Source organism: Perca flavescens, chromosome 4, assembly GCF_004354835.1.
Source record: "Perca flavescens isolate YP-PL-M2 chromosome 4, PFLA_1.0, whole genome shotgun sequence".
Classification (NCBI taxonomy): Eukaryota; Metazoa; Chordata; class Actinopteri; order Perciformes; family Percidae; genus Perca; species Perca flavescens.
In genome coordinates, this window is record NC_041334.1 from 18,896,084 (window position 1) to 18,911,241 (window position 15,158).

At 38.3% G+C, this 15,158-nt stretch overlaps 1 protein-coding gene across 1 annotated transcript in view; it reads right to left on the reverse strand.

The window, feature by feature from the left end:
• LOC114554090 (guanine nucleotide-binding protein G(s) subunit alpha) overlaps positions 1 to 10,692 on the reverse strand; it is a 32,664-nt gene extending 21,972 nt beyond the window's left edge. The window contains exons 1-4 of the mRNA XM_028575685.1: positions 9,945 to 10,692; positions 7,037 to 7,109; positions 1,299 to 1,353; positions 982 to 1,101 (exon numbers count right to left, since the gene is read on the reverse strand). Of these exons, the coding sequence (XP_028431486.1) occupies positions 982 to 1,101; positions 1,299 to 1,353; positions 7,037 to 7,109; positions 9,945 to 10,083 (387 nt within the window). The 5' untranslated portion in view covers positions 10,084 to 10,692. The remainder of the gene's footprint in view (positions 1 to 981; positions 1,102 to 1,298; positions 1,354 to 7,036; positions 7,110 to 9,944) is intronic.
• Positions 10,693 to 15,158: the final 4,466 nt, after the last annotated feature.

Sequence of the window (15,158 nt, forward strand, 5' to 3'; positions counted from 1 at the left end):
AAATTAGTATTTAGACTGTGATTAAGCAACCGTTAAAAGCCTCAATTCTAAAACATTTTCCCACCAAAATAAGCGTGTATATGTGGGTTGTATACAGGCAAAAATAGGCAATAGCTAGCAGATGAGTATGCCTATCTGTTTTTCTTTCTGGTGTGTCACGTTCAACGTCACATACGCGCCGGAAAACTTTTTTTTTTTTTTTTTTTATATCTACTCACTTATTCAGTCTCTCTTTTAAACTCCTGGCCGACTAATTTAGGACGATGTGTGAGCGCTGCTTGGAGGGAGACGGACAGAATTTGTGGCTGAGATAACAAAGGTTCCCACTGGAGACGACGCACATCACAGCATCACGTCGGAAAAGGGGCGAAAATTTGCATATCCACCCCGGTGTCATGTTTTCATCACTGCAGATAGAAGCTGGAGCCGATAAATACTGTGACTAGTGCAGTCATTTGTCTCCAGGAGTGAATGCCGCTTGTAATCTTTCCCACTAAAGAAAAAAGCCAGATGTTAGTGGGTGTTTGGTTTTTTTTTGGCAAGTAGGAAAGGGATATAAATTTAGGGCTTCAACTAGCTGAGCATTATTTTCATTATCAATTAATCTACCCATTATTTTAACAAATAGATGATATGGTCTATTTAATGTTTAAAAGAAAATAGTGGAAAATGTATGGTTTTGTCCAACCAGCAGTCCAAAATCCAGTTCAGTTAAATATCATAGATGAAACCATAGATGTTTTGGGATTTTTGTTTTAAAAGCATTACTTAAATAATTAGTTGACTATCAAAATTGTTGCCAAATACTGCCTTTGGTAATAGGATGAGATACTTTAATGATACTACACTTGAATAGGCATCCAGATGACATTAGACTAAGAGATTATTAGTATAAAATGGGACTTGCAGTTGAAAAAAGGAAACAAAGTAGTGCAGAAGTCAGAGAGTCAATAGATCCCAAGGACTGAAGGTGCAACTTACCGAAGGAAACTCAAAATCCTTCTGGTTTACTTTGTTCAGGACATAATCGATTCGGCATTTGTTTGCAGGACAGGCTAACTGGCATGGCGGTGTGAGCGTAGTCATGGCAGCCACAATCGTCTGGATGGTGGAAAGAGAAGAAGAAAACTTAATACAATAATTTGTTAGAAAAATCCACAACAGGGTTAATATTCAACCCTTTTTAGTTTACATTTACGTCTTACAGACTGCATTGTGGACTCCAGGTTGTAACCTTTTAGCAAATCTGTCATCATTGCTCCCAATATGGAGGGAAAAGCACTACAAAACATTCTTACCTCTATAGCTTCTTTAATGTTGTTTTTAATATCATGTATTTTCTGTTTTTTCTCCCTGTAAAGAACAAAGAAGGGTTCATGTTATTATACAAAAGCATAAATTACAAGAATTAAGCACTATCACCTCGAGTCGAATATCAACAGTCAAAAAGGTCAATCACTTTGATGCTAATAAAAACATATTTCTATTATTTCCAAAATATGGCTCCATGGAGATATACAGTATATCAGCTGTAAATCCAAATATGGATAACGTAGCTGTACAAGTTAAAATATGTTTTTATTTAGAAGAAACAGTTATTTTTCTGTGTTAGTGCCAGCAGGTTTTGGTAGGGATTTGCTGTCTAACATAAACCTCTCTTTGTCAGCCTGGAGGTGAATTTTATCCGACATCAGTATTATGGCTGCTCCAGATGCACAGATACCTTTATTTGGCTGACCGAGTGCAACTCCTGAATTTTGTTTACTTGCTGATACCGAATGAGAACAGCAGAACTTGTCTTCACTCTGGCAATGACATTATTAAACAGAAAACAGCAGAGTGGGGATGTGGAGGACAACACGGACTGTTACTGTACATTGTAGGGTGTTTTTAAGTCCAATATTAACTACAGACTACCATGAGCAAAACGTAGGATCCAAAGTATTAGCAAATACGATATGCTCCGTATTGTCGTCCACTTTTTATCTTAAAGACAAACACATATACACACAGCATGGCACTCAAGTTTATGCAATCTGTGGGCTTCACTGATACCAGCAGTAAAGGTCTAACATCACACAGGTCTTTCAGAAGCCAGACAAAAGACAAGTTTGACAAGTCAGATTTGATACTGAAATTCCCCAAACCTTAGAGCTGCTTACACAATTAAGTAACTGCATAGTGCGATTTCTTCTGAATGACCCAAAGCAAAATAACTCAGTTTATCAGAGCAACACTAAGCATACCCATGTGTGTTACATTTGAGGGCTGTGCAGTATATGTTGTCGACAAGAGCAGCCTGTAATACTCATGTTGAGCAGGAGGACTTCAAATTAAGAGCATGGATGAATGTGTTCCGTTTTAAATTACTTTTGTGAAATAGTAACACCATCAGTGTTGCTGCATCGCTGCATGCTGCTGTAATCGAAACTTTACCCTGACTTAGGATGTTGTGGAGGACAACAAAGTTTCATCCTTGAAATGGAGAAATATATATTTCTTAAGGACAATTCTCTCTTTTCTTAGTGAGCATCTTGGTTGTCTTTTAGTATTGGGTGATACTGTCATGATATCTATAACCTAATACTTCAATATCAAATCATATAAAAATGTTTGTGGGATGACGATTGGTGCTTTCAGAAGATATAAAAGCAACTGCTGTATCTACGTATTTCTTGTTTTGATGTGAAAAACGTTATGTTAACTGCTCCTAATAATTGCTACCACAGCTTTAATTGGGGATAGATTATCAGCCCGTTTTTTGGCAGTTTGCAGATTATCTATATCGGCGTTTTATCTGCTTGATAACTGATAAAGGTAATTGATTAAAAAGTGTGCTACTTTGGCTGCGCTACAGCTCTGTGTCTGTCCCTCTGCTACGGTTTCACTCACCACTGAGTCTGACTTAATGCGCCGCCCACAACACTGTCTGACTATCTTTTACTGGGTATTATGTTGAAAGTTCTAATTTATTAAATAATTGCTTAAAGCATTTAAACTAAGTTTTGTGTTGGAGTTTGTGACATTCCAAAATCTTAATTTTGACATTTTCACTGGAAATGCATATCGGTTTCAAATATTGTTAATCGGTCATTAACTAATAACAATCGGTATCAGCCCTGAAAAAAACAGTATTGGTCGCTCCCAACTGTCTTATTTTTATTTTTTGGGGGCTTTTCAGCCTTTAATTGACAGGACAGCTAGGTGACAAAGGGGAGAGAGAGGGGGAAGACATGCAGGAAATCATCACAGGTCGGATTCGAACCCTGGACCTCTGCGTCGAGGCATAAACCTCTAAGTATATGTGCGCCTGCTCTACCCACTGACCCAACCCGGCCACCGCTCCCAATGTTAAAAAGTCGTCAGTGGGACAGATATGTCACAGGCTTGTGATTGGTTCAAGCAAATCAAAACAAAATAACCTCCCTTCTCAAATAGAAAATGAACATTATGTTAGGGCTGCTCGATTACGGAAGAAAATATAATCACGATTATTTCGGTCAATATTGAAATCACGATAATTTAACACGATTACTTGTTGACTTCTGGAAAGATGTTGCAATTATTGAGCTTAAAAAACAGTGGAAAAAGTTAAATAAATCAACAGTAAAAAAAAAAAAAAAAACACATACAACTGGGAAATTTACCTAAATACTTTTCCTATTTAAACTTTATTTTTTCATTCAGAACACAAGAGAAAATAAGAGTTTACTTGCAAAACGTAATGAGCTAAATAATTGTTTTTCTCGATTATTCTGTTTTTGTGATCATTGGGAGCCAAAATCATAATCACGATTAAATTTTGATTAATTGCACAGCCCTAAATTATATGAATCTGAATAACCTTTCAATCTGATTATCAGGGTTAAAAACGGCATCACAACTCTAATAATACCACCAAATACAACCAAGCTACAGCATAATTTAATAAAGCCAAAATCCCATCAGACATTTGGTGCTGGATTGTGACACATGACGGTATATTTATATACATTACTCTGGTTTAGCTGTTATATAAGCAAGAGATCAGTCAAACTAAAATGGAGACTAAACTAAAGTTTAAAGTCTGAAAAATTATGACCTGTGATGAGATAAGATAAAGGAAATAAACATTTTGAACTGATAATACTGCTACAGTGTTTTGGAATAAACTCTTCAGGAAAGAACATTTCAGACAACTCCTTTCACAAAAGGATTTGTCAATTAATCTATTAGTAGATTGACAGAAAATGTTTTTTGATAAACAACTGAATTAACTGTCAAACATTTCCTTGTTTCAGGGTCTGAAATGTGAATGTCATCTGGTTTTCTTTTTCTTTTTTTTATGATAATAAACGGAATATCTTCAGGTTTTACACTGCTGGTCGGACAAAACAAGATCTGAGGATGTCACCTTGGGCTCCGGAAAAATTTGACGGGCATTTTTCACCATTTTATGACATTTTGTAAACCAAATGATTAATTGAGAAAATAATCAGCAGATAATGAAAATAATCGTTACCTGCAGCCCTATTATACAATATATATTTTTCTCACAATAAATAGAGATCCTCTAACACAACAGTTTCTTGCAACTTTTTTAATGTATTAGTTCTGACTCCACTGCAAAAAGTTCTCAAAGTCAGGGGAACTAATGATTGGACGGGCTGTACTCGATATTTAGGGGGGGAAAAAAAGGGTTCTGGGACTGCCTCCACATGACTCTCACAGACCATTCCCAAGCTCGTCAAATACCGACTCTTTGTCACAGCCCTCGGCATCTGACACCAACGCACAAGGCACTCACATGCACTAACAAGACCGGACCGGCTATCAAAAACAAAGAACAGAGAAGCACTGATTGCAACACACACAGAGGGAGTGTGACTTCATTCTCTGCTCAGGACGCTACTACTCCACTATATCTTTATATAGCAAAGAGTTGTTTACTGCTGCATTTGTTCTGAATATCAAGTACAGCCCCTTTAACATTTTAGATTACTAAACAAAATGGCTAAGAAACACCCTCAGTCTGATTATTCCCTTAAAGGAAGGAGATGTTTGAACTTTGTAAGAGTGGTTTTAGAGAGCTTCTCTCGGTTCCTCGTTCCTTTCTTTCACTCAGAGCGACCACATTATGACAGAGAGAGAAAGAATACATTCCTCACATTGGACCTTCACAACAAAACAAAAAAACACTGCCCCTCTCTCACCTTCATCTCTCCTATTACTGTGTCACTCCCCATCATCTCTCCCTGTCCTTATCCTCCTCATCCTCCCAGCACCTGGCGCTGCCAGCCCTGCACCCAGAGGGGAAACCCAGCAAGGTGAACTCCCCCGGGCCCAAAGAGCACAAACAACCCTGGAGCTTAACGCTTCTGGGGAGTGACAGCCAACTGTGGATTTGTCATTACACCAGAGCGTCTGGGTCTGTGAGGAGCATCTGTTCAACATGACCCAAAAATAAGCACATGATGATGCTCCTACCCTAAAACCCCTTTCTAGGAAACAGATGATTAAGAATAGAAAAATGGGACAATTGTTTCCATTGCATCAACTTGGGATTGAGTTTTCGGAAATTCACAAGATAGGGGGGCTTGAAAACATCCAGGGAAAGGTTTCCATGAAAACTTGAAACGGATAAAGCATTCGTCTTGTGTCATGCAAACTTGGGAGTATTTACTCCAAAACATTACAGAAATCTGCCCAAAATATTTAACTTCATATCAGATAGTTAAAAAAAAATAAAAAATAAAAACTAAGAAAGAGTCTATCCCTTCATGTCAATAGAATTGGAAAAAACAAACATTTGTTAACTAGCCAGGCGATCAGTTTCAGTCAATGAAGATCCTTTTATGTGTAGAAATTCATCTGATGTTTTCCTGCTAATAACGTTAAGAGGACACGTTTTTTTCTAGCTACAAGAATGGTGAGATGTTTTATACTTGGATTATTGTTAGTTCTATGTTTAGTATTGGAGCTGGCTGTATGCATGTGTTGTAAAGGATAAAAGGTAAGTGTTATGGATATTATGAATATGAGGATATAATATTGTCTAGGATTGGAACATTGTAATATTGTTATTCCCATTATTGATTCATCTACTGATTATTTTCTCAAGAGTGAAATAGTGAAAAAAAAAGCTCATCACAAGTTCTTCAAATGTCTTGTTTTGTCCAACAGTCCAAACCCAAAGACATTTAGTTAACTGTAATATTAATTGAATGAATATGATATTTAAAAACACAATAAAAACAGCAAATTCTCCCATTTGAGAAGTTGAAACCAGGGAATATTTTCCATGATTGCTTGAGAAATAACTCAAATGATCAATTGATTATTTTCTATCCAATGATCTATAACAATATCTATTAGGGGTGCACAATTCAGAAAATGTCACGATTCGATATTGATTTTCATGCTCAAGATTCAATTCAAAAACAGTTCTCGGTTAAAAAAAACAAAAACGATTCACGATTCACAGTATGTAAATGTAGTTACTTTTCCCATGTGATTGCAGTAGAGATACAATTTTTTTTTTAATTAAAAAATATGCATCGATTTTTGGAATTCTATGAATCGATTTTGAATCGGTAAAGCTTGAATCGCGATTTGAATGTGAATTGATTTTTTTGCACACCCCTAATATCTATGTCTTTTAAAAGTCATGCTGTTTGTTGAAACTGTGTCCTGATGTTTCTTCATTAATTGGCATTTTGTTTGACGATTTGCTGACACTAAAGTTCCAAATTAACCAACTCATTTTACTGTTCTAGTTGAGTAAAATAGACCTGTCTATCATTTGTATCTTGTGAATGCACCAGTAGTCCTCCCCAAAACATCACCACATCATCAAGGTATTTGCTCAACAAAATATTTTCACATCGGATCCCGCACATATCACCCAATAAATCCTAATTATCAGTTTCTCAGGTACATTCTGTAAATAAAACCACCAGAACGGTCTATAGTGGTCCAGTGATGAAGTGCTCTGTATGAGTGTGTGTGATTGACGACAGAGATATAGAATAAAACATGGAGGGAAACCAACACTTACTCTGCGTTGAAGCCATTAACGTGCAATATTCGCATCTGTTTAACTATCGTGCTTTTCCCAGATTCACCAGCCCCTGAAAGCAAAAAAAGAGGACAGAAAAATGTTTCTTAAGAGTTAGAGTACAAAACCTCTTCAAAAGGGCACAGACTAAAACATACAGAATGGGGATCCATCTAAAACTAGTGGATTATGTTTTTAAGCTTGTTGTTGGGTACTGGATCTGTGAAGGTTTAGGCATTTTGGGGTCTTAGTTACTAGTAGTTACTTTTCAGGTTAAGATTTTACATGATAAGCTTATAAAATGCATTGTTGAATATTAAGTAACATTAGTTCCCAACCTATTTAGCTTGTGTCCCCTTACAAAAAACTGTGTAGTTGGGGTCCCTTGTCACATTAGCATTGATTGAATTATTAGCAGTTCCACCAAAAAGACATTTATCCTCCAAAATGACCTTAATCCATTATTTCATAAAAGTAGCAAAGACAAGAGAAAAGTCAAAAAAAGGAATACAAAAAAAGGAAAACTACCTCGACCAGCCACAACAGCAAAATGCTACTTATGCATTGTTGCATCAGTGCTAACAATCTAAAAGATGATGTATTTTCTGTAGAATGAGTACTTTTAATACTTTTTAGTAACATTTTGCTGATAATACATCTGTTCTTTCACTTAGGTAAGAGATTGTAGGTAGGAGAAGTGTTGGAGAAATACTTTTAAGAATCAAGAAAATGTCATTTTCCATGATACCGGCATGATAAAATGTGTTGGACGGTCACACATGTTTACAGTTAAAAAGAGAAAGCCTAGACTGGACACAAGGAGCTAGGCTACAGGCCTGCAATTTAGAGCCTGGGTGTAAGTCTTTCAAGGGAAGATAGTAATCCTAATAGTAATCCTAATTTGCTCACTGTACTTCAAGAGGCTTGGCAACTCAAAACTTTTTTTCTGAAGTAAAACTTTTATTTAAATGTTTACTTCAAGTGAAGAGTGAAAGAGAGGCATTATCAGCACAATGTACCTAAAAGTATTTACCGTTGGGTCAAGGTGGAGCTTTCAACTCTAAAAAATGCTGGATAGTTTAATAAATAATATTGCATTTTATATTAAAGCTTTAGTGCGTACATTTTGATATTAATGAACGTCCGTTACATTCAAGCTATTGCCAAATGAAGAAGCTTGAGCGTAAATAATTACTTCTGAAGAGTTCATCATGTTTTGTTTTTTTTATCCGCCTTGTCCTCCTTGGCTATTAGCAACTGCGTGGAGGAGGGGTGGGGGCGCGTGCACGATCACGGAAGGCTTGTATCATGTGGACGCGCTGACAGTGTTGTTGTCATTACTTGGAATTCCTCATGGGGGCGACAGAAACTATGCACAAAAGCTTTAATTGTTACATTTTTTTGAGTAAAATCTGAATCTGCAACGTAACCAGTAACATTTCTCTGTCAAGTTAATGTAGTAGTACATTGTTTTCCTGTTATTAGTATACAGTTGTGGTTTTTTTTTTTGGGGGGCATTTCTGCCTTTATTCTTTTTCGCCTTTAATTTGACAGGACAGCTAGGTGAGAAAGTGGAAAGACATGCAGGAAATCGTCACAGGTCGGATTCGAACCCCAGACCTCTGTGTCGAGGCATAAACCTCTCAGTATATGTGCGCCTGCTCTACCCACTGAGCCAACCGGCCACAGTATGCAGTATTTTAACTTCTTTGGGCCCTTCCGATTCCTACTTGGAATCGTTTAAAAATTACGATTCCATCGGAATCGTTTCTTTATTGGAATTGTTTGGAAGATTTGGTTTCAAATCTGATCATGGGTTCCCAATTTAACATGCGCAAGTTTTGGTTTCTGTAGTGGCCAGGCGCTTGTTGTGTTGCAGCCATGGAGCACAGTAAGCAGTGCTCTAGTGTGGCTTTACTTTACATTGAAAAAGCCCCGTAAAAATGCAAACCACCATTTAATCAAAATAAAACTTTCCTCTTATTTGTGAAAATAAGCATGTGACCCATTTCAACTCCACCCCTCAAAGAATCGGAATCGAGAATCGATAAGAACCGGAATCGAAAGGAAGAATCGGAATTGGAATCAGAATCGTTAATATCCAAACGATGCCCAACCCTAGACTTAGATTAGTAACATATTCAATATTTTTATGACTAAACATAATAAATCTAAAGCGGTTTGGGGCCCTTTTACCTCGGGCCCCCAGGCAGTTGCCTACCTTGGTTAATGATGAAGGCTGCTCTTGGTGGTTTTTTTCTGTGAAGCAGAGTGCATTTCACCGGTGTTTCTGACTGAGTAGCTGCGACTTGGGTATGTGATGCAACTATGTCATGGCAGGTGTTTGTAGTTGTGGATGAGCGGTTCTCAAGAAAGCTGCTAGCAGCAATACCACAGGCCAAGCAATCGTCCCATTCCGAACAGGCATGTTTTAAAATTAATAATAGTTAACGACTGATTAGAATACCCATTGTCCAGTAGCTGGTGTAGACAGGATTAAGCAAAGAAGAGTGTAGAGTCTGAAACATAGCATCAAACATTAAGTCTATAGGCCTAAATGACTCAAGGTGAATCCACACTGAACACACAAACACACAGTTAGCCTGTGCTGTCATGTACGTCTGAAAAGACCTCCCAGCCTCTGCATGCTGCCTTCACACAAATGCTGTCCATCTGTCTGTCCACCATCTCTCACATGTTCTGTAATCATGCTCCATATTAACCCATGAATGCAGCAGCTTTTCAACTGTCCTGTGTCACTGTAAAACCTGGTGTAGTGACATCATGTCATTGCATCATATATTGATGCTTCACTGGGGGAAAAAAGTAACGGGTACAATCTGAAACAATCGCTATTACATTTGTATTAACAGAAGAAAACACACACACACACACACACAAAACCTACCTAATAGTAGTAGCCGGTGAGTTGCCCGGTATATCTGTTTGTCTTTTTGGAGCTGCTTCTCTATCTTTTTGTTGGCTTCCCTCTGTGACTTCTCCTCATTTCGTTGGTCTTCAGTCTTACTATTGCCAAGACAGCCCATCTTCCCAAAACCCCAGTAATAGATTCAGGGGGATGCCGGGTGGGTGGGTAGGTAGGTAGGTGTAGGGAGCGAGGAAGGAGGGAGGGTGTTGATCAGAAGCAAATCAATCAAACCTAAATTCCTAGACTGGCCCAACAGAGGAACACCCGTCTCAAAATGGGTGGCATTTATGTTGCCAGATGAAACAAGATGTAAACCCGTTAGTAGACAGTGGGCTCCACCAGGCTTTGGCACAATATTTATGGATGGATGTGGCTATTTACTGGCAATTTATCAACATGAGATCACTCAAAAAAGGAGCGGAGCAACGATGCCGCCCTCTCAGACGCTTGATTCTTGTGTTTTTCGCTGTAAATCCGCAATGAAGTCATCAACATTAATGAGTGGATGTGAAATTTCCAACCTTGCAATGTACATGAATGAACGTCGGTGTTCCTGTTTGTTTAAATGTGTTTTCAATTTGTCTTTAAAAACACATATACATATATTCACGCTATTTTATTTAATTATCTTAGCAAATGTCTCCTCTGGAGCCCATCTTCGGCAGTTATTTCACACTGCCATTCAATTCATTTCCACTCACAATATCATATTCTTCTCGACCTCCCCCACCCCCCCCCCCCCCAGATATATATTTTATGTTATTATCTTTAGATGTTGTTGGCAATCCAACTAATCAAAGCACATCAGAGGGCGGGTGGGGGGGGGAATAAAAAATAAATATTTCCTTTTAAAATGACGGCATGTGAATCATCAGGCTACAATGGGGCTTCTTTCTCTATCACAACCGTCTTGCAAGTCCGTCACATTGTACACGGTTTTCTTTTGGGAGGAGAGGAGAGGAGGGGAGAGGAGAGGAGATGAGAGGAGAGGAGAGGAGAGGAGAGGAGAGGAGAGGAGAGGAGAGGGGAGGGGAGGGGAGGGAGGGGGGGAGTTGTAGTCGTTGATGTTAGCAACCTTATCAATAATATCCAGTTTTTAGCCGATGTCAAAATGATTTCCTCTCCCAGTCAACAGATGCTGGAGCTTGCTTTTTCGGAGGGTTTGACCAAACCCCAAAAAACGGCCGTCCTCTTTCTGTAACGTTAATTTGTATTTCTCCTCACATCGTAAAGCTTCTTTTTTTTGGCAGTTGGATGTCCTTGAATATACCTCAACATTCAGGTGATATTCGTGGGAAAAAAAAAATCCTCCGCTATATTGTCGTTTGGCGCAGGTACAGCCCGCTGTCAAGTCTCTCAGTTTTTTGTATTCCCTCTGAATCCGTGTGGTAGATTAGGGTTACATGTGCATGATACATGAACGTACCGCGGTGTTTTCAATCACTGGTCCAGCGGCGACACGTTTACGTTTCACCGCCGAGAGGCCGCGTCTGCTCCGGTGAACCGCTCGGGGAAACAAGAATGGTTTTCTTTGCGGTGTTACTCTAAATTATTTTTGCCCCCTTTTTTCTCTGAGGATTGTATATTGAGAGAGATAGCGTTGAGGCGGGGTGGGGCAAACGGCTCTCACGGAACCCTGGGAACGAAGGACCGTGGTCAAGCTTCGCGTGACGAGAATTTCAACTTCCGGTTGGAACTTTCACAATAATATACAGAATTACTCTGTTGGAATCATATGTCAATGGTTGGAATACAAAAAAATCCAACTCTCTCGCATATGTGCTCCTCGGCGCAGCGGCTGCGGGTTCGGCTCCGACCTGCGGCCCTTTGCTGCATGTCGTTCCCCCTAACTTTCCCCTTTTATGTCTTCATCTGTTCTGTGGAAATAAAGGCCTAAAAAGCCCCAAAAAATAATCTTAAAAAAAAAAAAAATCCAACTCTCATACAACTATGAAGTTGGATTATTGAGGAAGGCATCTGAAAATGTCACTCTACATCACTGTAAATAAATTGTATGTGACAATTAAACTTGAATTGATTGATTTGATTAAATACCGATAAGTCACGAAAAGATGGGATTCATTCATGGACTTCCTGACAGCGGTAGAAATACCCTGATCCTTAATTTAAGTTAAAGCAACGGAAGAAAGTAACTAAATACATTTGTACTTTTACTCCACTACTATTAAAAGGGCAAATATTGTACTTCACAGTTAGTTACTTTTCTAATTATTAAAAACAATGTCCCAATCCTCAAATACATTGTTCAAGATGAAGCCAGTGGTTCCAAACCTTTTTGGTCTTTGGCCGCTTACAAAAGAAAAAAACAGTGTCTAGGTGGGGGTCAGGGTCTCTTGTCATGTTTCAGATGTGAGTTGTTAGGTCCAACAAAAATAAATTTCCCCTTTAAACATTGCAGACGGTTTCATTTAAATAAAAATTATATTCAATTATAATAATTAAAGACTATGAAAAAAGTCTGAATAATGAGTACAGATTTGTGTAGCGGAACTTTCTTTTTCTTCTTCCCTCTTCCATTACAGTAACTGGTCTCATCGAGGCAAAAGAAATTTTGTGCTTTTAGTTTAAGAAGTTTAGATTGAAGTATTTCCTATTTCCTCCTTGCTGCAGCTTGACGCATCTGGAATGAAGCAGGGTCGGATCACATGATTGCCCGGAGCGTGAAGCAGAGCTACAGAAAGGGAAGAGGCGCCCTCTTTGAAGCAAAATGATTATCAACCCAAAATGCATTCATCAATAACATTTAAAACCAATAAATTATAGAATAGGCCCATTGATACTAAAAGTAAACAGGACTTCTAGACAGAGTAACGGTCAAAGTACAGAAATAATTAAGGCGTTTTAATTTTCTTATTTATAGGCTATTACTTTAAAATAACTATTAGAACATTTAAAAGCAAAATTATTAGGTGTGTTTATTATTTATGTTGGGGTTTGATAACACTTGATCAAATCTTAATTTGGGTTTGAATCCCTTATTGAATCAATTTCTCCAGCTTTCTACATAATGTAACAAAAGTTAAGAATAACTAAAAACTCAGATTTGAGATCTGGACTCCAATATCTTTGGTTGGATATCAGAATACTTTATTGATGAGAGAAATAGTGATAAACCTTGACGTCTTAGTCATTTTAGTCGCTAAATTTGGGTTGAAATGACTGGAGAGTTTGCAAGAACTATCATTCAAAACAGTCACAACATTAATTAAATTGACCAATTCAGTTATAGAATATTAGAATAAAATCCATCTTAACCTAATGGTGATCTGAATTGTTGAATGACTCCCTGGATTCTTCCTCTTTAATTCTCAGAAGCATGCAAACACTGTGCATGGTATGCCCAAAAGGCAAGGAAAAGAAGCTCAGGGCAAAACACATAAAGGTCATCAATGACCACTAAATGCTACTGTGGCTCTCTAATAAACCCCAACAGACAACTGAAGTAAAAGTAGTAATTACATAGATCTTAGAAGCAAGTTAAAGGTGCTGTAGGTAGGATTGTGAAGATCCAGGATTTAGCCAAAGAATTTGAACATCTACAACTTCTCAGTCCCTCCCCCCCTTTATGCTGAAGCCCAAACGGTCTCCTAAGCCCCTTCCCCCACAAGGGAGAATGAATGCGTGTGCATGAGCAGTGATTGACACGCAGTTTGACCCATCTCCCAGAACAAATAATCTTGGGCTGAATGGAACCTGGGTCCCTGCAGTCCGACAGCCCGGTATACAGTTGTATATCATGCATCCCGGTCCAAAATTCCTGGACCTTATTACAGGACCATAGGACATGAAAGTTGTTGGCCGTCCACTGACTTACATTTCCAACAATTTGGTGTGTCTTTTAATCCAAGTCTAAACAATCTGGAGGGAGTCCAATAGAAGCGATGCATTATCTTGAAGTTAATTAGACGGATGCCCTCTATTGAAAGGGGCAGAGTCAGCTGTTTTTCCTACGGAGGCTTCGGTCCTTTGACGTATGCAGAGGAACGCTACAGGTTTTAACAGTCAGTGTTGACATCTAGGTGGCTGGACTAGTTGGTGAAAAAAGACTGACTCAGCTTGGCAGGAGGTTGGACTCACGGGGACTGTGGTGGAGAGATGAATACGGTGCAAGGTGCAGACCATCCTGGACAATGTCAGCCACCCCCTCTACAACATCCTAGGCCAGAGAAACAACTGCAGCGGACGGCTCATCTGGTTGTATTGCAGGACTGAATGTTGGAGATACTTCATCAGCCATCAGACTTTTTAACAATACAGCCAATAGAGGGGGCTTATGACCTGGGCTTCTCTCTCTCTCTCTCTCTCTCTCTCTCTCTCTCTCTGTGTATTTCTTTGTGCTTTTTACTGCCACATTAGATCTCTTTGTACTTTTTCTTTTATTGGCACATTTTATCATTTGTACTTATTATTTGCACCTTATCTCTTTGTTTATTTTTATGACTTTGCTTTAAAATTAATGTTAAATGTCTGAGCTACAGGACACTGGAATCTATCTATCTATCGATCTATCGATCTATTTACTACTATCTACCATCCAAATAAACGTTTCACTTAAAAATAACCTTACAATAATATAAGACAATTTTATGTATTTGGGTTTTTCTGATGTCACTTTGTAATGGTAACCCTGTGCTTCATACTGTGACATGTCAAACATATGTTTCATAAAAAAAGAGCCTATTTCTAAGTTCATAAGACCAAAAATTCAGCTTAAAAACAAGGCATAATAATCAACTGTCTAATCATCCTGCTAAGATTGATTTATATTCTTATTATTTGATCTAAAATATAACAATCTGAACCACATGTTAACGCATTATTGTGACAATCAGACATTTGTTATCAGTCCCTTTATTCACGTGTTGGATCTAAAAGACTTTAGAGAAAAGGTGGACTGGAGTCTGAATCCTTTAATAAATCCTGACATGACAAAATGCTGTGTAAATCAACTCGTCTGTCTGTAAGACAATACCTGCTTCGAATGGTATCTTGTTATGCCTGTGATAGCCCTCTAGATGGTAGCATCTTTCTTATCTGTTTACTTCATTATTGTTGCACCAATGCAGACATAGTAGGTGAATATGGAAACTTACGTTTTGTAACGTCCAGATCCTTTAAGAAAGGAAAATGGATGGGATCCATTATCAAAAGTCTGTTATGAAAAGGCAGTGA